General features: G+C 34.6%; 1 protein-coding gene across 6 annotated transcripts in view; it reads left to right on the top strand.

Moving 5' to 3' along the window:
* CRPPA (CDP-L-ribitol pyrophosphorylase A) overlaps positions 1 to 22,120 on the top strand; it is a 407,209-nt gene that overhangs the window by 154,634 nt on the left and 230,455 nt on the right. For 5 of the 6 annotated variants that reach the window (XM_078059331.1, XM_078059332.1, XM_078059334.1 and 2 more), the window contains 2 exons: positions 9,278 to 9,367; positions 9,848 to 9,940. The exons of the other annotated variant lie outside the window; for it this stretch is intronic. In XM_078059331.1, the coding sequence (XP_077915457.1) occupies positions 9,278 to 9,367; positions 9,848 to 9,940 (183 nt within the window). The remainder of the gene's footprint in view (positions 1 to 9,277; positions 9,368 to 9,847; positions 9,941 to 22,120) is intronic. 6 annotated transcript variants of the gene reach the window in all.

Raw genomic sequence — 22,120 nt, 5'->3', positions numbered from 1 at the left:
AAATGGGCTCTAATTATACTTCTATATATCTGGACAGTGTCTAGTTACTTAGAAAAAGTTAAGATTTTGTAAAAGTAAATTAGATTATGCTATAAATTTGGTAACGAATTTGGAAAAAAAATAGTTGAAGTAATTCTTTAATGTTACTCATGTATATTTGCCATGCTGATTAAATCAAGATGTGGGTAATTTATTTTAGATGATACGGAAATGCAATGGCTTCAGTAGAGTCCAAGTTGAAATTATATTCTGATGGCTATATGGAAGCCCACTCTTGAAATGAGAAATTTTCTCATTTCTACTGAAAATGAGAGTGGGCTTTTAGATTAAAGTGGGTTCAAATTCTCTAACCTCTTGCTGCTTCAAAGTGGTTTCCATGAACCAGTTTTAGCAACATCAGCTGGCCGCTTGTTAGAAATGCAGATTCTTAGACCCCCAACACATGTCTACAGGAATAAAAATATCTATTTTTAACAAGATTCCTGGGCATTCTTATGCATATTGAAATTGGAGAAACACAAGTCTAAACTTGATTTCATCTTTCCAGTATGATGTAAGCTCCACAAGGACAGAAACTTTGTGTAGTTAGTTCATTGCTACGATCTCCGTGAACAATCTGCGGTCCGGCTCAGAGCCCTCAATAAATACTTACTGGTTGAATGAATGAAATGCTAATCCATCAGTGGATAGGATACTCTCTTCTTGCCTTTTATATTTTTAATTAAGACAGAAGATTTGTTTATGTCATCTTGCCAGTACTCAGCTTCCAAATGTTTTATGCACTACCAGGAAAAAATAAAGAGGTCATATTACTGCAAATACCTTTTTAACATATTTTTTGTCATTTACAAAATGACAAAATGGGTAATACAGAATATGCCTGCCAAAAATACTTATGAGCTAAAGCTAGTAATTTCTAATTTACTACAAAATTTTCCACTAGCTATATGAAGTATAACATTCTGTAGTGAAACTGGGTGGGAAGATAAGCTTGAGCAGATGTGCATTTGGTAGCTTTACCTTTTTTTATAGACACAATATCCAGCTTTTGGATGTATAATTTGTATGATGAAATGGGAGCCTTGAATTTGTTGGGATAGTGTTCAGGTTTGTAAGGCTTGAGGTTTGTATATTCTATTCCACAATCCTTGTAGTTTTGCATCAGAACCGTATGGCTTTCAAAGGAATTTTAACAGAGAGAAGGGGATGTATAAAGGTGGACTTTTTAAAGGTTTTATTACCACAATAATCACTTCTGCTACCATCACCAACTACTCGGCATGTATTGAATGCAGTGGTTCGGACACCCTTGACTGTTTTCCAGGATAAAATCTAAGAACCGGCATTGGAGGACCTTTCTTAAATATTTGGTTCCCTGTCCAGGACCCAGAAAAATGATCTGAGTTAGGAGATTGTGTATGGCAGCAATTAAACTTCTTAGGACTCAAATGACTTTGTCCAGATGAGGTTGTTCCTCCTGAGCTGACTTTGGAATCTGTAGTATCATTCTCTCTGAGTAAAGGTCTTGTGACTTTCATGATGAGGTAATAGTCACCTGGAGTAAACTGACACCCAGTGTATTGAGGTTAAAGAAAGGGACTGGGGGATCAAATAGACCTTAGTCTGAGTACTATCCCTTACTGGTTGTATGATCTCAAACATGTTATTTAAACTTCTGTGCCTCAGTTTTCGTAACACAACATGAGTATAATGATAATATATATGTAGGTGTGCTTTGTGATTTCAATAAGATAATTGTTTAAAATATTTAACGTAGATTCTTAAAAAGGGTAAAACTTCCAATGTAAGGTATACAATGCCAAGGGGTAATGGAGGTGTGGTGATGTGTTAAAGTGCTATTTAAAAGTGGGAGTTAAATGAATAGTGAGTGGAATAAACATAGCAGACATTAAATATAGCACTATGTGCAGGGATGGTTATTAGTGCTTTAAATATATTCAAGCAAACAAAGATGAATGACATGACAGCGCTCACACTAGACTTCAAACTTTTATAACAGTGATTGTCGGGGGAAGTCCTTGGACTCAGGAATAGAGACAGTGACCATTGCCTTATGTAACATTGCACAAGGACCTTAAAGGCTAATGTTAGACTCCAGTCTTCATGCACTGTGGCTTTTAAGCTGCATAAGCAAGGAAGTACCAGCCCTTCCTCTGGTGTGATAAGGTACTGGAATCCAGCATTGTTGTGACATGGCAGAACCTTGGTTCTAATGCTGTTCTGCCTGCCCAGCATTTTTAGGACTAAGTGAAGGCCAAGACTTTGGTATATCCAATGGGTTAGGGTCTGAGTCTTTGGTGGCAGCTTGTGAAGTAGCAGTCTACTGGTATGATGTACCAGCTCACTGTTCATATTTGGAGGTCCATAACTTACATAACATGGCAGAATGGTAATCTGGTTCATTTATCACCTCAAAAATGCACTAAGATTTATTTTCTTAAAGCTTTTTTCCTCTAAAGCTTCCCAGGAAGCTCACCTATAGGGAAGAAGTTCTGGAAAAGTTAATCCTTAACTCTCATATATTAATTAACCCTCTTATCAATTCTGAAGAGTTTATTTTACTGATGAGTAGACTGAGCCACAGGGCTTAAGTAATTCACCCAAAGTCACACAGAAGCTGGTTGCAGAGCTTGTTTCAGAGCCAGGGAGCTTGGCACCAAAGACCGTGTTAAACTACAAAAAGGGCTTTAATGCTGAATCTTAAAAAAATAAAAAATAGTAAATGCTCAGCATTAGGTGGACAAAACGTCCACAAAAGCCTAAAAATAACCATGAAGTAAAGATTAACTGGTATTGCAAGAGTAGAAAATAATGAATGCTTATTAAAGGAGTTTCTCAGGTGAAAATTACTAAAAATGGAGAAGGAGAAGATCTGGGCTGTTAACCTCAGAAGGTCCAGGAACAGCATTCACACACTAGAGATAAACACACTGAGTGATGAACTGATGGCCCAATCTCAGCAGTCACAGTTGGCAGAAGATGCCTTTCAAAAATGTGGATTTGCAGTATAGAAAGATACTTTTTCTTCAGCTTTATTGAGATATAATTGACAAAAATTATATATATGATTATATATATATATTAAGATGTACATATACACTTTGAAATGGTCATCACGGTCAAAGTAGTTAACATATTCATCACTTCACATAATTACTGTTTTTTGTGTTTTATTTATTTTTTTGGTTTTTGTCAGAACTTAAGATCTATCTTCAGTAAATTTCAGGTATACAATACAATATTGTTAATTATGGTCATCATGCCCTACATTAGACCTCCAGAACTTCGTCATCTTGCATAACTGAAACTTTGTACCCAGAGACCAACATCTCCATTTCTTCTACCCCAGCTCACTGGGGTTGCCCTTGGCAACCACAAGACTTTTAATTGTTATTATTGTCTACAGAGTAGAAAGTGTATCTTACTCTTATTTGCTCGTTTATGCCCACATTAGTGCCATTGTTTGGATGGGAGGGAGGTGAGAAATTAATGGAATCAGATTTAGAGATGGTCCAGCCAACATGTTCTGTAAAAAGAAGGTTGACTTTTCAGAAACATATTTTGGAGCCTCTGACTCGTGGGACTTGAACCAAGGTCTTTCAGCCTTAGTTAAACCTTAACTCTTCTTGAAATGGAAAACATTTTTTGACAATCCATTTCCTTTTCTAATAGCCATGCTTTAAATATTATTTTTAGTATTCAGATGGTTGCACATTTCGTTAATAGTAAATCTTTTCTAAATTCTTATTTGTCATGACGTAAGGAAAGTACTTCATGGTTTTTTTGTTTTTTAGTATACCTCTTTAATTTTACTGAACATACTGGAAGGTTGTTTTAAATATTGTTTAAATGTTCTTTGAACCAAAATATTTACAGAACAAGGAGTTCTTCTAGCCAGCAGATTGTTCCATTTGTTGTGTTTGAGTGTGGAAACATTAGGAATGACAGCATGAAATGATATCATAGAGCGTTTTCATAAACAACCTAATAGCATTGTCTAATGTGGTCTTTGTTTATTAAAGGTGTCCAAGACTCTTTTTTATATTTAGGTAAATCTAAGTGTTTCTTTCTTTTTTTTTTTTTTTTAACTCAAGCATGGAAAATATTTTCTGGGTGGGAGAAAAGGAATATGATAAAAAAAGAAAAAAAAGAATTACACTTAACTGGAAACAGTTCTTTAGAGTGTCAATTTTAGGAAGAAAACAATTGCAGTGTTTCTGTTTGTTTTTTAAAGGTGGTAAGAAAATGTTACTATTTAATACTTGTGTGTGCATATCTGTCTTAGTTTGTAGGCCCTAGATGATGAACCTTTTAACTGGAATTTTAATTCATTAATAGTAGAACAAATATATCTTAATAATAACAAAAGTTAACATTGGCTGGGAATTGTGCCTCCATATATCTATATCCTGTATTCTAGCAGCTTATGTTGTATTTATTAACTGTTATAATTAAGTTTAAGAAACAAAGCTTTAACAAGGGAACAAGTATATATTGAAGTCAGTATGGGCTGAAGCCATCACAGGCGAGAAAGGGTCCAGTGTTTGTGACAATAGAAGAAAGTGGCCGTAAAGAATATTTTTGTTGACAAGTAGTGTTGATAAGTAAAGTTGCATGGTTAGGATTTGAACAGAATATAAGTAGATTATGGAGGACTTTAACAATTATAGAACTTGAGATTTAATCTAAACACATACATGTATATATATAATCGTATGTTCTTAAATGTTTTTAATTGGAAAAAAAATGAAATGAAGCTCAGTTTTAGGAATATTAATCTGAAAATACTCTTAACATTTATTGAATACTTTTTTTTTTTTTGGAGAATGTGTAATACGCAAGTGCTATAGACTGAATGGGTTCTCCCCCACAATTTATGTGTTGAAATCCTAACCCCAGTGTGCTGGTGTTAGGAAGTGGGGCCTTTGGGAGATGATTAGGTCATGAGGATGGAGCCTTCATGAAGGCCTTAGTTCTCTTACAAAAGAGACTCCCAAGAGTTTCCTTGCCTCTATCATCATGTGATGACACAGCATGAACACTTGTTTTTGAATCACAAAGGGGCCCTTGACAGTCCCTGAATCTACTGGAACCTTGATCTGGCTCATCCTGTCTTCTAAACCCTACCCATGGATCTGCAAGACATTGTTATAGGGCAATGGTGATTATCCAGATAATTCTTAAATTTTAATTGAGGGAAAAGTAGATTGAGGGGCTGAAATGAAGGCCAGGGAAAAGTCAGAGAAAATCCCTTAAATCTTTGTGGTACAGCAGCAGAGGTAGGGAAAATTTTCAGTGCCCACCATTTTTTAACTCTGCAACTTATGAAACAAAATTAGGGAACACTACAATTCATACTAAAAAGAATTGCAGCACATGCAAATCAGATTTTAAAAATATGAAAGAAACATCAATGCTTTCCCTACCCCCAAAATATTCTCATACCTTTTGTTCTGTAGAATTCAGTAAAAATTTGAATTCAAGAAGGCTAAAAACAAACTTCAAAGATGGCATTGCAAGAGATGAATACAGTTATCAGAGGAAATAAAATTAAGACTAGAGCAACGCTATTTTAGAACTACTTAGCAGATGAGAAATAGAATACAACTGATACCAGGTTATTATAGCGGGAAACTTGAGATAATTACAGTGTGCTCTAAGTAAAAATTAAAGAGAATAGATGTGAATGATGATAAAGGCATCCAACATATGGATAATGCTTATTCTCAAAGCTAGAAGAATATTTCCTTGGAATGACTAATTCTATAAGACCAAATGGGCATAGCTGTGGGAAAATTGAGGAATAACAATTGCCAAGTAAGCATGTACTGATTTTGGTTAGGATTTTGAATTTCCTCATAAAGAATTCTTCAGACAGGGACCTAGGTGCCAAAAAACCAAAATCAAAACTTAAAGAAAAACTCTGCTTGACCTCTTGCATCTCCACAATATTCACTATCCAAATACAATGAAGCTGTGCCTATGAACTTTGGAGGGAATGCAAGTGGAATACAAGGATGTGACCATCAGCCAAATTGTCCATTATAAAGATGATGAGGGGGAAAATAAAATACAATGTCTACATGTATTATTAGAACTACTGATGTTGAGATCTATCAGGTAACATAGGTGAACGAGAAATGGAGTCTAAGTATCAGGATAGTACACGGTGCTTGGTGGTGGTGGAGCAGTGACTACAGATCTGTGAGGGAGAGGGAACCAAACTTTTCTTCCCAAATGTCTCTTCTTTGAGTCTAAAAGCAAAAAGTCAAAGAATCTAAAAATGTCGAGGCTTTTGTAAAAAACAAGACCAACTAAAAAAACTCCTTGCAGATACAGTTCATCACATGAAGAAGTGAATTAAAAAGAACTTAGAAATGGAGAAATTTTGTATAAAAAGTGTTTTGGGCTGTAGATATGTCTACATTGTGGGTATTACGGTTCTAGAATAGAATGTGAGTATAATAAATCCTGTCAGTGTAAAAATAATATGACCAGAACCAGGCTTGAGGTGGAAGTTAAAATGTGTTATTTGTTTTCCTCTCATAGAAGGAGGTCAACAAATACTGACAAATGAAATTTGTTGCCATTAAAAATCCAATGTCTTAATGCTCTCCATGCTACCTTTTCTTAACATTTAGAAGCTTAGTGCTCTGGAAAATAATCTGAAGCTTAGCATCATCTTCAGGTTTACTCTATTCAATTTTCTTTCCTAACTAGATAAAAAAAAAAAAAAAGGAATGTCATCTCATTAGAATCTATTACTGCTTTTGTTCCTGCATCCTTTTGTCCTACTGCATATATTAATAGAGAGTTGTGGGAATGATATTTATTGAACGTTGAAGTTACTAGGTAGTGGAATTTTTGGATTTTTTTTTTTTTTTTACCTTTTTCAAGTTGTTGGTTTTAAGAACATAGACCATTTTTCTTGAAATGACTTTTTTCTTAAAAAAAACTGTTGTAAGTTTAAAATGCCTATTTATTATTTGCTAGCAGTAAAAACAAGATGTTTCTGTGTGCAAGAATCCCATACCCTGTCCTTAAGAATTTTCTCCATTTCAGTACTAACAAAGCTAAATATCTCTCATGTTCTCATCCTAGACCTTATTTACATATATGCAAAAGAAAATTTTAAATTAGGTCATTTTTTAGAATTCAAATTTACTTACATTTTTGAAGTTAAGAGCTGATATGATTGTCGTATATCTGTTAAGTCAAACTTGGCAGGATCTGAGGAATTATATGATACGTGCATGCAGACATTCATGCTAATATCTTAAGTATCAGGGTAAGACCTGAAACTCTGTGCTCAGAGAAAAGACAATTTGTTACAGCAGTAGCATTAAGGAGTAGAACAGTGTAGTGTTGATTTTTTGAATTGCAGTTCCTACAGGGAAATGCAGTTACAACTAGGTGCTGTCTCAGTGGGGTGCATTAAAGAAGACTCTTGATATTGGGAGCACTTGCCTTATTCAGGGACTGTGGGCAAACCAGCACATCCTCCGGTTACAAAAGAGACATTGTCTTTATTATTCTGGAATGTCAAGCAGATCTGCCTCAGGGAGAGAGATGACTTTACCTTTATTTTCTGGAACATAAACAGATTTGCTCCAGGAGGAGATGTACCTATCTTTGCAAATCTGCCTGCTATGCAAACATCTTTGAAAAGTCAATCTGGAGTAAATTAGCTATTAATGCCTTTGAAGATGTTTGGGTATATGAGAAACCTCTTGGAAAATTGTCTCCCTATAATATCTAGAATATGTGATTCCTTGAACAAACTAAATGTTACACAATGAAATCCAGTTTCTTCCTATTTTATTATCAATATATGGCTGATGCATATGGAACTGTTTTATTATTATTTTTTTAATGTTCTCTCTGAACTTTGTATTCATTAAGAACTTTTTTTTTAAAGATTTTATTTATTTATTTGAGAGAGAGAGAGAGGTAGTGACAGAGAGCACAAGTGGGGAGGAGAGGGAGAAGCAGGGAGAAGTGAGCGGAAGGCAGACACTTAATTAACCGACTGAGCCACCCAGGCGCCCCTCAAAAAGAACTTTAAACTGAAAGAAAAGTCTTGAAATTTATGAGCCAACTAATTTCTAGCACTGCTAAGACCTCAAAACCTTTATTTCCCCTTCCCTAATATTTTGTCAAAATTGGATAGAATTAGGATGAATCCTACTTACAATGTAACGCTCTTAGAAGTACAAGCTTTAATGTTTTACTAAGTGACAAGCTTTCTATTTTAGAATAGTAGATTGTAAAGACTTCTAGATGTAATGCCAGTACTAACTACCGAAATGTGACTTTCTGGGGAATTAGACTAGTATAGATAAAACACTTCCTTTGTTTAGTAATTAAATTTTTGTTCATATTGTTATAAGAAGAAAAAAATGGAAGTTAATTAGAATATTGAGCAATATGGAATAAAAATGTCATTAGGAAAATTTTTCTTTTTAAAAGATTTGAGAGACTGTGCACATGTGCACAGGGAGGGGCAGAGGGGGAAGGAGAAGGAGAGGGAGAAAGAATCTGAAGCAGACTCCCTGCTGAGTGGAGAGCCCCTATAGAGACTCCATCTCACAACCCTGAGATCATCCCCTGAGCCAAAATCAAGAGTCGGATGTTTAACTGACTGAGCCACGCAGGCACCCCTCATTAGGAAAATTTTTGTAATATATGTACTATTCTACATCTAGTCTGGGACCACCTCTGGTAATAATCTCTTCATCTCTTGCTATCATTGTCCTAGTTCAAGTCTTATTTCTCTCATACTTAAACTATTACAATAATTTCTTACTGCCTTTCCTGTTTTTAGTCTTTCCAGGTTAGTTAAATCTATGTAACTGTAGAATTTAACATGTTTCCAGAATCATCCAACAATCCCTGTCTAACCAACCTTTTAATAATAATCCAGCATTTTCTGCAGTACATCCTTTGAATAAGAAAAAACAGTTACTTGGTTGTCCCTGCATATATCCTCTAGCTCTTCCTACTTAAAACTATTTACTTTAGCTATATTGGTGTTTATCAAAATAGTAATCATTACTCATGGACTAGTTCAAATGTCTTTTTCTTGGTAGCTTCATAAACTGTAGCCTGAATTATTTTGTTTTTATATATGATTCTTGGCTTTATGTGTCTCTAGTAGTTTTGTGCTCATTTTTAACTGTCGTTTAGGTTCTGGTTTGGTTTTTCTATCTAGTTTATAAACTCCTTTTTCTTCTATTTTTTTTTTTTTTTCTCCTAGCATGTAAAAGTCACCTCTGGAGCTCTGTGTCCTGCTAGAGATCTTGAGCAAATCATCTTAGAGCAATGCTACAATTACGTTTGTGTGAATGTGAGTAGTGAATTTAAATTATTGGAAGCACTTGAGGATCTGTATGAATGTAAATGTGGAAGATAATTTTTTTCTTGATTCTTAATTATTTGAATTTAAGTTTTGATAGATGAGTTGTGTTATTCAGTATGTATTTGGAAGTTTTATTTTTTAACTTTTAAAATGGAAAAATAATATTTTCTAACAAGCTAGTTCCCATAATGAGAAGAGGGTAATATTTCTTTAGACACCATTTTCAGTTACCTGGTATGAAGCAGATAAGATGAAACATGTTTGAATTAATGAATAGTTTAAATTTTAATATGACCTTAATGGGTATCCTTTAAAGTTGTTCAAAAAGTGAAAACTAAGCTTGATAAATGTTTTGGATGTTTGTGTAAAAGCTCTCCATTTTTTTTCCCTTTTATTTTTAATTATCCTTGGATTAACATTTAAATCATTTAAGAACTTATTTTCACTTTTATTTTTCTGGTCTTTCAGGTTATGTCCTCTGATTTTGAGGAAACCCGGAAATTACTGAACATGCTTGAAGAGAGTAATCTATCCATTTTATATCCTATTGTTGTTATTTCAGTAAGTGAATTAATGCAGATATTTTAAAAAAAAATTAAATCCAAGTTAACATATAGTGTAGTATTGGTTTCAGGAACAGAATTTAGTGTTTCATTACTTATATATAACACACAGTGCTCATCCCAACAAGTGCCCTCCTTAATGCCCATCACCCATTTAACCAGTCTCTCTACCCACCTCCTCTTCATCAACCCTCAGTTTATTCTCTATAGTTTAGAGTCTTCTATGGTTTGCCTCCCTTTCTGTTTTTATATTTTATTTTTCCTTCCCTTCCCTTATGTTCATCTGTTTTGTTTCTTAAATTCCACATATGAATGAAATCATGATATTTGTCTTTGACTGACTGACTTTGCTTAGCATTATACTTTCTTGCTCCATCCACATTGTTGCAAATGGCAAGATGTCATTTTTTTTTGGTCGGAGAGGGGCAAAGGGAGAGAGAGAGAATCTTAAAGAGACTTCATGCCCAGTGTGGAACCCAGTGCCGGGCTCGATCTCACAACCCTGAGATCATGACCTGAGCTGAAGTCAGGAGTCAGATGTCTAACCACCTGAGCTATCCAAGCGCCCCTCATTCTTTTTGATGGATGGTAATATATATATGTATCACATCCTTTTTACCAATGCAGATTTAACTCTTCAAACTTAGGCTTCCTTCCTTGAAATCAACTTTTCTTTTTAATAAAATTTCACCCTTGAGGAAATCCATCCAAATCAAGAAGAAACTCTTCTTTATGGATTCTTGAGCTTATTCTCTTGCTATGACCTCTATGACTGTGTTCCTTTGTTACTGCAATTATTTGTTTGAATCGACAAGTTTAGGAAAAAAATAATCTAGCAACCAATTTCATTTCTTTTTCTTCATTACAACTGCAAAATGTACTGCTGAGCTGACTGGTTGTTCAGATAAGATGAAAGAACTTTATTAGCATGTTAGCAGAATGCCATTGGAAAAGAAATCCCAAAGTTAAAAAAAAATGAGAGGGAAAATATGTGGAAGAAAATGGACTGTTTGATAATTCTATGTCATAGGGACAGCAAAAGTAGAGTTAGAAACAGATGAAAGAGAATTTCTCAAAGAATGGCCCATGAAAATTTTGGGGAGGTCTTTCCTGTGAAAGACTTAAAGTGTATGTTTAGTATACCATTTACTTAATTGGCCTATTAAACTGCACAGAAGAGAGGGATCTCGGAGAGCACAGCCAGAAGGAATAAAATCAGAGGCTAGCTGAGTAGTCTGTACTCTGACATTTTGCTGTGAGAAGGGGTTCCAAATGTGAAATTCTCAAAACATAGCTATTGCCGAGTTTCGGAAGCTCAGTCCCATCCCAATAATGTAGCAATTTAGTTCTTGTTAAGTAAGATCCTTAATACAGAAAGAAAAGATAATTTGTACTACAAAAAAGTTGTAAGTCTAGCATTGCAAGTATAAACAAATTAGCAATTGGGGGAGATTGATTTTGTTGGCCTATTGTATTTGGTTATATACCCTAAAGATAAGTTTCATGGATCCTGCTGATTATGGAAACTAAAGTTCCACAAGTGACTGATTTTATTGGATGTTTATGTCTTCATTGGAGTGTTTTGGGGGACATTAGGAAATATACATAATGCTGGAATATTCTAAGGCTCTGTAGGGTACAAGTACATTAAAAATTCTGTGTATGGCCCTCTATTCCTCCCTCTACATTAACTTGCTTAGAAATCTCTCTATGTTCCTAGATAATATTCTGAAGTTTCATGTATCAGTATCATGAAGGGGAACAAGGGCTTTAAACTCAGAATTCCTCAGTTCCTTGGTCAAGTTACTTAACTTTCCTGAGGCTTGCTTTCCTCATTTTAGAAATGAGGTTGATAACTCTACTTCTTAAATCATTGTAAGGATTAAAATGAATGAATGAAAGCATAAATGCAAAATGCACTTGCTGTCTCTTTGGCAGGCATACGTTGTGGCACTTAACAGCCTAGCTCCTCCTCTTTCCAATTTGGATGAGATGACTCGAAGGTCACTACCACTGCTTTAATTTGATTTGCGAGTTTGAATCAGACATTTTCAACATTCCCTTAAGTACTTGAGTTTGAGTACTTGGTTATCTTCTCCCACATACTCTATTAGATCTATCACAAAAGCACATTTCCTGTGAGCTGACTTTTCTTAGTGCGAGTAACTGTGGCAGGCACCCAGGGGGGAATCTGTGTCATCTGTGAATTTTCTGTTTATCTTTTGCCTCTGCCTTTTGCCATCAAACATGCACACGTGTGCGCACACACATAGATTTAAAACTGTTCTTCTATTTCATTGCTACTCTTGTATCTCAACTTCTGTTCTTTGTATTTTTTCCATAAATATTTGAATTTAATTTTCTGTTTATTCCTGTGGAGTTCTATTTTATGTATCCCAGTAAGTGCCAGATTTTTTTTTTTTTTTTCCCTTTTTGGTGTTTCTGTATTAAACTAAGGAAAAAGATAATCCTCTAGTTAAGGAGTAAATGTCTCCCAGAACTACTTTGAGGATAGTACTATTATAAGTCTGTACACTATAAACATTGTAAAATGTTTACTTAAGATTGGAGAGGTGTTACTACTCCATGATTAGTATTTGTTCACTCATTATTTTCTCATTGTATATAAGTAGATTCAGTGTAGGAATATTAAAGCTTTTATTAAACTTAATAGGAAGATGTCATTAGAACACATCTAGAATCTGTATCCTTAGAATAGACTGAATCACTGAAAAGGTAGAATAAAGAACGCTGACTTCTTGGATTTGAGAGGCAAGTAAATTTCTCTGGATTTTTGAGTTATCCTGTAAATGATTGTAAAAGGCATCATCCTATTTCTTTCTGATAGTACTTTCCCCCAAATGGCTAAAAGGCCATTTCAGTGTTCCTGTGACTTAAAATTGGGCAGAACCATTCAAATATTCCCCAAGTTAGTAGTTGTGTATAAAATATTGTTATAATTGTAAAATACATAAAGACTTAAACTTGGGTGTAAGTATCTGGGGACATAATTTGTACATTATCAGGTGGAAAAATACATACATATATACATATAATGTCTGGGGGTGGAGTGTGCACACTACTTATGTATATAATTAGAAAGATGTTATAGGAAGCTTATAGACTATGGTGTGCCTACTTGGCTTTTACCTGAATTACTTTGCTGGGAGATTAAATCATACCATGGGAGATTTTTTTTTTTTTAATAAGGCTTTTGTTAATCAATTCTAAATTCTGAGAATGGTCAAAGAAGAGTTTGTTTATTTGCTTCCCTGAGCAGGTAGGTTTTATTTACCAGAAAATAAATCTAAAATGACATCAAGGTCATGGAAAAATACATGCATTTTTATTTTGGAGTTAGGTGATTCAGCAGTTATTGAATGCATGTATTGTAAATGTTTAAAGACATACTTTGTCTCTGCTGAGCTGTAGTACGATGGTCCTTTTTTCTATGTGAGGGTTTATCAACTTCCAGTTCCAGTCCATCTGAACAGAGGAAGGCTTACTAGGAATCAGGCAGATGCGAAGTAAAATTGTGCTTAATGAGGTGTTTGTGAGGGTTTTTTCAACCAAGAGACTAGTTAAGGTGGTCGTTTGCAATGTGACCATGTTTCACTCTACAAGGACAAATTTTTAGAAGAAATGGGGCTGAAGTTAATCTGGGGCATTTCTTGGGCAAAAACAATACTTGATCAGGTTTTAAGTGCTGAAAATTGGTAGATGTCTGCCATGCTGGTGAAGCCCACATTGTCTCTTATTTTCTCAAGGAGATACAGAAAAATATTTTGGAATTCCCTGTTAATTGTCATTCAGTAGTCATTTAAAAGGTACATGTGACCTTCAACCTCATCTGGAACGTTTATCCCTTGGAGGGAGCTAAGCACCGAAGGAGTGACCAGTTAGTGTTGTTGGATTCTTGGTACACAGGTATTTAACGTAATTAGATTTATTAATTATAATATTAATATAATATTAATTATAATAAAAAATAGATTTTATTTCAGGGTGTTGATTGAAGATCAACTTCTTGACTTTTATAAAACTGAAATGTGTTAGGAAATACTGTAGGAGGTTTCTGTTGTCTAAGATAAACTAACAGGTAGGATGCTACTACTTTAAGATCTACTTAAGAAGAAGAAACAGAATTTCACCATGAAAAGTAGAAAAAATAATTAGGACTTTATCTTAAAATAACTAAGTTATTTATCAAAATAATTTTATCTTTTTAAAAAAGGAACATCTTTGCTAAATCTTGTGAACATTATATGATAAGTTGTGACATGCTTCATTTCAAGTGGTCATTTTTACAAAATAGTTTTAGAGATTTTAGTTTTGTAAAAGTATCTTTTATTAATACATTGTTCAAAATTCTCTTTGGCACCATCCGTTAGGTCATTATTCTTAGTTTCTTTATTTTAAGCAGTCTAATTTGGCCAAATTGTCATTTGTCGATGGTGTTGAGTAGGGTTTAAAGAGTTTACCAATGTTAATTTGATCAACTTAATAAAATCCAAAGTTTTGGTAGATATAACTTAATTTTATTGTAATTATATTAAGTCATCAGAATTGTTCAAATTTCTGTGATCAGCTAGAGACTGATAATGCTGACTGGCTAAAATGTCATTCTTAAAGTGGGCAGATATAGTTGGGTGGGGTCAATTTACAAATTTTTATTTCTCATTGAATCTACATCTATTTTGGGATGACATTTGTTAAGCTATGTAGCCTTTTAACTGTGAGCTTTTGGAAACACATAATCAGATAACAAGCATGTCCTGTACTAGGAAAATGCTTCTAACTTGAAAGAAAAAAAATAGGTACTTTTTTTTTTATTGTTAGAGACTGATTGGCATAAAGGAATTTTAAAAATGTAGATTCTTTCCTATTTCTTTTAACAAGAAAAACCTTATAAACATGAAAACCAAAGCTTTCTTTTGTTAAACTAAATTGTGTAGGAGTTATGTTTTGAGAGCCCTTTTCAAATGTCATTTCTGGTGCTGTTTAATCTATCATTCATTATAAGTTACCAAGAAACCAAGTTTTTTTTTTTTTTTATTATGTTATGTTAATCACCATACATTACATCATTAGTTTTTGATGTAGTATTCCATGACTCATTGTTTGCATATAACACCCAGTGCTCCATGCAGAATGTGCCCTCTTTAATACCCATCACCAGGCTAACCCATCCCCCCACCCCCCCTCCCCTCTAGAACCCTCAGTTTGTTTCTCAGAGTCCATAGTCTCTCGTGGCTTGTCTCCCCCTCCGATTTTCCCCCTTCATTCTTCCCTTCCTGCTATCTTCTTCTTCTTCTTTTTTTTAAGGAAACCAAGTTTTTATCTTGAGTTGACTAAAGTTGCTGTGGGCCTTCCCTTCTTTGCAGTTACCACTGGGGGGATATAAGCTAGCACCTTCTTCAGATTACAACTCTCAAGAGGATTTTCTGAAAGCTTTCTTTGGAATCACCTGATACAATAGCTGTCAACATGAGACATGTTCATTTCTTCATTTTCTACTCCTATCATGTGTTTTTGTTCACTATTTAAATAATGAATAAATATTTAGAAAAATAAAGTAATATATTAAATGTGTTAAAAGAGTAAAAGGTAAATTCATAAAATTTCTGATCTAAAAATTCCTCCCTCCCTCACCAAAAAATAATAGGCTTTTACCTAAACTAAACAAGACTAAAAGTGCTAAGAATCTGAGTTATGAGGGTTTTTTTTTAGTAATTAATAATCAGGGAGCTGTTTTTTTCCAGCAATGGAGAAGACAATTTCAGGAAGCAAAACTATAGCTGTTTTCCAGCCAAGATTATGTAAAACCAATTGTAAAACTTTAAAAAATTCCTTTCCAGGTGCAGAAAGTAAAAGAGATTTTAATTTATTTGGATCTGGCAAGGTTTGCACAAAACATCCTTTCCTACTATAATCAGATGAGATAATGGACAATTTATCCTTATTTAAAGCTTATTTTTTCAGTGAGCAAAGCTGTTCATATAATAGACACCAATGAAATGTTTAATTTTTAAAAGCAGAAAGAAATTGGCAACAAACACAATTAGAAGTTCAAAACTGAGAAATGAAGCAAACTCTTTATTTTTATTTGATAAAATTTTTTATCACTTCCTCATTACAAAGTAATTTCGCAGTAATTATCTGGATAATTGCATAAGAGCTCTAATTTTTTGACTATGTAGACAATAATTTTATTGGTACTTTACAAGAGATAAGAATCTTTTCATGAATTTACTTTAGTAAAAAACAAATTACCATATAGAATTTTAATGCTTTGAAAAACATAAATAGACCTTCAAAAGTGCCTAATTTAGTTCTAGTTACCAGGAAGTAGTTTATTGACATAACAGATCAGAATACATGATCTTTAAAATACTTCAAAATGTTTAATATTTGAACATGTCAGCAAATAAAAAAATAGAAAACCACCATCCATTGACATTTAATACTTTCACATCTGGGGAAACTGTCAGCAATGTAAATTGTTTCCAGGAGCTTCCATAGCCCACCAGTGTCAGAGCCAGGAACAGAATCAATCCAATGTGCAATGTATCATATACACTTGTTACTTTTATGCTTTCGTGAATGTGTTAAATCATATGGAAAAAGGTTAAAAATACACACACACACATATATGTATTTAATATTCCTTCCTAATAAAGAACAAATGACAATTAGAAAAACATTAATGATTCCTTAAGTGCTAATGGTTTCTTTCTTTGCTTCACAAGGTATTGAGGCTTTATTGAATTTAAGTTATAAAGATCTGTGGTCCTGTTAAATTTCTTACCAGATCCTAGACATGTATCTTCGTCACCTTTTACTTAACTACTTATTCTGTACATTTCCTCCTGTTAACCCTATTACTACTAGACTGAGAAAATTAGTTTTTAGGTCACAAGTTCTTAAACAGAAGAGAGCTGGCTGTTGTAATTCTCCCTGCCATCATACTGGATTTACTTTTTACAATGTGTATGTTTCAGGCCCTTAGTTTGACCCTTAGTGTTTATTTTTGAATAGATACTCTGTGTGTGTGTGTATGTTTAATGGCCAAAGAATGACCAACAGTTAGTCCAAATCCTTCTATTCCAGTCTTAACCATTTTGCCTACTGTAGTTTTTATTTTTTCTTCAGAAAATGATAATCTTACTGTATGCTGAATTTTTTGATGTTTCACTTAAGATGCATTAAGGTTTTCTCTTTCATGGTTGTGGATAGCTTTAGTGGTAGAAATGCAATCATTTCCATGAATTCTACAAATGTTTTCATTTGTTTTCTGGTAATGAAATCTAAAATATTTCCTGCCTAAAATAATAATAGCTCAGTCCTGGTTTCAAATACCTTGAGAACCTTTTTGAAATTTTAGTCATGAAGGGATTCATACTGAACTCCAAAATGAGGAATGATGAAGTTCTTGTATGATCATGGCAGTGAATAGAAAGAATTATCTGTTGTTATAAGTTTTGGGAAATCTTTGCTTATGGTTAAATGGTTACTAGACAGTTTTTGTTGTAGGATATTAAAATTCCCTGCGATTAGTTGTGTTGGGCATATAACTGATGGTGTATCAAGAAATGATTCTCCTAGGGATGCCTGGGTGGTTCAGTCAGTTAAGCATCTGCCTTCAGCTCAGGTCATGATCCCAGGGCCCTGGGTTCGAGACCCACATCGGGCTCCCTGCTCAGTGGGGAGCCTGCTTCTCCCTCTGCCTGCCGCTCCCCGTTTGTGCTCTCTCTCTCTGACAAAGAAATGATTCTCCTAGGACACACCTTTCTAGTTTTCATTGATTCTTGTAATGAATTATGGTTATTTTCAGATAGAGTGATGTTCTAGCAAAATATGCAAATGGCACAAATTCTAGAGTACTTATTTCTAAGTTTCTAATTAATTTTTCTTGATTAAGCACAGGGTTTGAAATTGCTTTTTATTTCCCTAATTTGTGCAGTTCACTGAATTCAGTTAGATGAGCAAAATTGTTTATGAATTTATTTACTGGTGCTTTCCATCTAAATCAGTTCATAAAATTTAACATGAAATGCACAGGAGGCAAATAATAAAGCTAGACTTCTTTGTTAGGCAGCTTACATTAATTTTAGGCCTAGAAAAGGAGTTAAGCAATTGGTTTGGTCATTCACTTTTTCAAAAAATATGCCTGGGGATTTCTCCTACTAGTTTTTTTTTTGTCTGTGTGTGTGTACTGGATTCTGTTTTAAATAAGGGCATTTAGCTCAATTGTGTTGTGCTACTTCTTTACAAAGATGGAACCAAATATCTTTTCACTATCATTTATTTTACAATTATATGTTATATTTTATATGTATTATGTTGACTTCTTATTATATAGGTTAAAGTCAGGCTTGATATATATAAATATATTTAAGATTTACATATAAATATATATATATTAAGATTTTATTTATTTATTTGAGATAGCATGAGTAGAGGGGAGGGGCAGAGGGAGAGGGAGAAGCAAGCTCCCTGCTGAGCAAGAAGCCAAACATGGGATTCCATCCCAGGACCCCAAGATCATGACTTGAGCTGAAGGCGTATGTTTAACCTACTAAGCCACCCAGGTGCCCCTGGACTTGGCATATTTTTATTATACTATTTTAAAAGATTGTATTTGTTGGGGAAAATAAATTATATTATAAAGGTGGTGTTAAATATAAAGAATTAACTGTTATTTTAAGTTTTAGGAGATCTTTGTCATGGTAAGGATGATATACCTGGAGTGGGGTTCAAGGTGCAAGGAGTAGGTCTGCAAATAACAAGTGTCCATTAACCTTCATGTCTTTGAGTTTTAATTCAGAATCTTTATCTGACAACAGAGTGGGATGCCCTTGAAGCCATTTAAGTGACTTCTCTTTCTAAAAATATTTTCCATATTAGAACGTGTTGTCAAGGCCTTTTGCTGTTGTATAACTCATTATGCATGTGCTTTATGTACAAGTATAGGAGAGCAATTCAGATTATAGCAGTCATGTTAAATATGAATCAGGTGGTATAGTATTCCTATCTTGAGCCATTTTTGAGAATTTTTTATACTTTAATCCTTATTTCAAGACTTCTGGCTAATTGATTCTTCTTGCATCTGTCCTTTTCTTAATTTATCTTCCTCTTTTTGTAGTCCACTTTTTCTTAGGATAAGTCTAAATCTTTCCTTTTTGCATTCATTCTTCCCCCCCCCCTTTTTTTTTTGGTCTCTTTAAAGAACAGTTGCAAGATTGCAAGATTAGTCTTCCCTTCCCTCCAAAAAATCTGTCCATTCATGTCTATCCCAGACCCTACCCTCTGAGAATGATTCCTTAATCATTAAAGTACCAGTGTATCTTCTTACCCATTCATTTTAAACTTATTTTAAGTGCAACGTACTTAGTGCTTTACAGTGACTATCCTATTCTCTTGATTACCTGATGACTTAATATAGATAAATATAACATTTTTTGAACATTTGTGTGACGGGCATTTTGATGTACACATATGCTATTTTTTTTAAAAAACTGCGTCTTTAGAAGAGTGTTTCAGATTAATTTATCTTACTCTGTTAAGTGAGGAAATAATTTTATTTTCTTTCAAAGATGAAGGATTTTCAATAACATAAATTTAATCCAATGGCTGGAGTTAGCTCGGGAAGTGATCCTGTGGTTGGGAGTTCACAGCATCTTAGTCACAGTTCTTTCTATTCACCACCCCAGCATTAAGAGTTTTAACTAGATCTCTTTGAAAAAAGGGCAGAAATGGGGTACCTGGGTGGCTCAGTCAGTTAAGCATCTGATTCTTGATTTTATCTCCAGTCATGATCCCAGGGTTGTGAGATGGAACCCCCGCCTTCGTTCTTAATGTTCTCTCTCTCTCTTCCTCCCTCTCTCCCTGTGTCCCTCCCCCTCCCTCTCTTAAAAAGAGAAGAAAAAGGGGCAGGAAAGCCTAGAATACGTGATCAGAAGAGATCTTAAGGATATGAGAGGAATCTGAGACTGGCAAGACTGAGCAGGTCTTTTAGGAGTAGGGGGAAGAGCATTTGTCTCTGGCTAGAGCAGTGCATGGAATAGTCAGCATTAGAGCTGGTGGACCTGAAACACACTGGACCACACACTGGGGAGGTTTGGGGACTAGGCAGGAAAAGGTCAAGGTGGGCCTTCTAAGTTTGAATTCTTTTTTTTTTTTTTTTTTTTAAAGATTTTTATTTATTTATTTGACAGAGACACAGCGAGAGAGGGAACACAAGCAGGGGGAGTGGGAGAGGGAGAAGCAGGCTTCCTGCAGAGCAGGGAGCCTGATGCGGGGCTCGATCCGAGGACCCTGGGATCATGACCTGAGCCGAAGGCAGACGCTTAACTACTGAGCCACCCAGGCGCCCCCTAAGTTTGAATTCTATGAAGCAGCCCTGCTCAGTAGAAACTGATGTGATCAGATTTGTATTTACATTCTGGATATAGCACAGAGAGCAGATGAAAGTGACCAGAGAGTTTCCTTGATGGATTTGGTTTAGTTAGGAGGCTATCACAGTAGTCTGAGAAATAATGGTGGTGGCTGGGACTAGGATTGTTTCAGAGTGAATGGGCAGAAATTGCTGGAATCAAGATATATTTAAGAAGTAGAAACACAAAAAAATTGTGCTTGATTTAATGAGAGAGGAGGAGATATAATCTCAAATTTTATATCTTGTGAAACGGAATGAATGATAGTAAGATAGGGGACATTAGGGAAGGATCTTTTTGGTTTGTTTCTGAAGGTTGAGTTAGGCAGATGAACGCACATTTATTCACTGAGATAATTAAAAAGATTCCACTCATATTCAAAAGCTTTCTATTCATCTCTCTGTGTGTGTTTATATATACAGACTCTCCTATCCTAAAGTTGACTTGGAAAGACAAGTTACATACCTCCATGGCTTCCTTACTACTTGAGTTTTAATAGAATTCCAGGTAAAGGCATAATTTTAAAAAACCCTTCATATTACAGTGCTTTTGCCAAGTCTTACATAGTATGTGCATGATGGATCATGTTGTTTTATTAAATCCTTCCTGTACCACCATTTCATATTATGCAAAGAAAAACACAATTGAAAACAAAAACAAAACTCAAAACCTTGTTCATGGATTGAATCATTAGTAGGCAGAAAGATGGTAAGAATATTATCAGGCCTAAGCACTATCCCTTTAGGATAAAAATTTATAGCCACCTAAAAATAGATTACTTCTGCAGTTTCCTGGAAAGCCTGAACTGTTCTTTTACTGAAAGCATAGAAAGGTGATGGAATCAGTGCAAAAAGCTTCTTCATCCAAACATGCTTTGGCTTGAACCCTGTTTGTAATAAGTTTGTATGTGATACTTTTGAAAAGTACAGTATGATTAAGTTTTCAGGCAGCAGAGGTTTTATTTCATGGGATCTTGAAGCTTATACTTTACTTAAAAGCTGGGATACTTGATTCACTAGTACCTGCTGAGGTGGAATGCAGCAAGTATTGTCAAGATAATCCTAGTATTGGCATTGGAAAATTCTTATTTGGAAATGACTGGACTGGTTCAAGTCACTTGTGTGTTTATTCTAAGTACTCTGAGTATTGTACCCATTTCTAGATTTTTTGAGAGAGAATGACAGGTTTCAATTTTTTAATTTAATGTGTTTATGGTAATGACTGAGTTCTGTTTTTTTGCCCAACCAGTGAGAACTAACTGTGATCTTGTGTGTTTTGCTCTTCCCATTTCTAAGAAATGGAACTCCCACTGCCTTTATAATCCTCAGACCCTCTTCCCCCCGCTACAAATGTGGCCCTGCTAATGCTTATTAGTGGTATAATTAGGTTAATGTTGGTAATAACAGGCACTTAACTGATTGCTTAAAATAATGAATCCCCATTCTTTCCCTTTAATATAAATGATCCCACTTAATCCTCAGAGCAATCCTGAAAGTTGAATATCATAGATGCCATTATCCTTGTGCTCACTTTAATTTACCAAATGATGGTTTGTTTTTAGGGATGTCAATACTTGTCCGCCTTGAGTCATAGAAACCTAGATTGCTGAAGAAAAGGATCGGAAAAACCACTCAGTAGGATGCTCTTATTTTAGAAGAGATAATTCAGGTCATTTTCTGTGCCTGGATTGAGATAATTTTTTTATATTAGTGGTTGGCAAATTTTTCTTTTACAGAGCCAGA

The sequence above is a fragment of the Halichoerus grypus genome, chromosome 12, assembly GCF_964656455.1.
Source record: "Halichoerus grypus chromosome 12, mHalGry1.hap1.1, whole genome shotgun sequence".
Taxonomy (NCBI): Eukaryota; Metazoa; Chordata; class Mammalia; order Carnivora; family Phocidae; genus Halichoerus; species Halichoerus grypus.
Note: the sequence above shows the minus strand (reverse complement) of the source record. Positions and strands in the feature narration are given on the sequence as shown.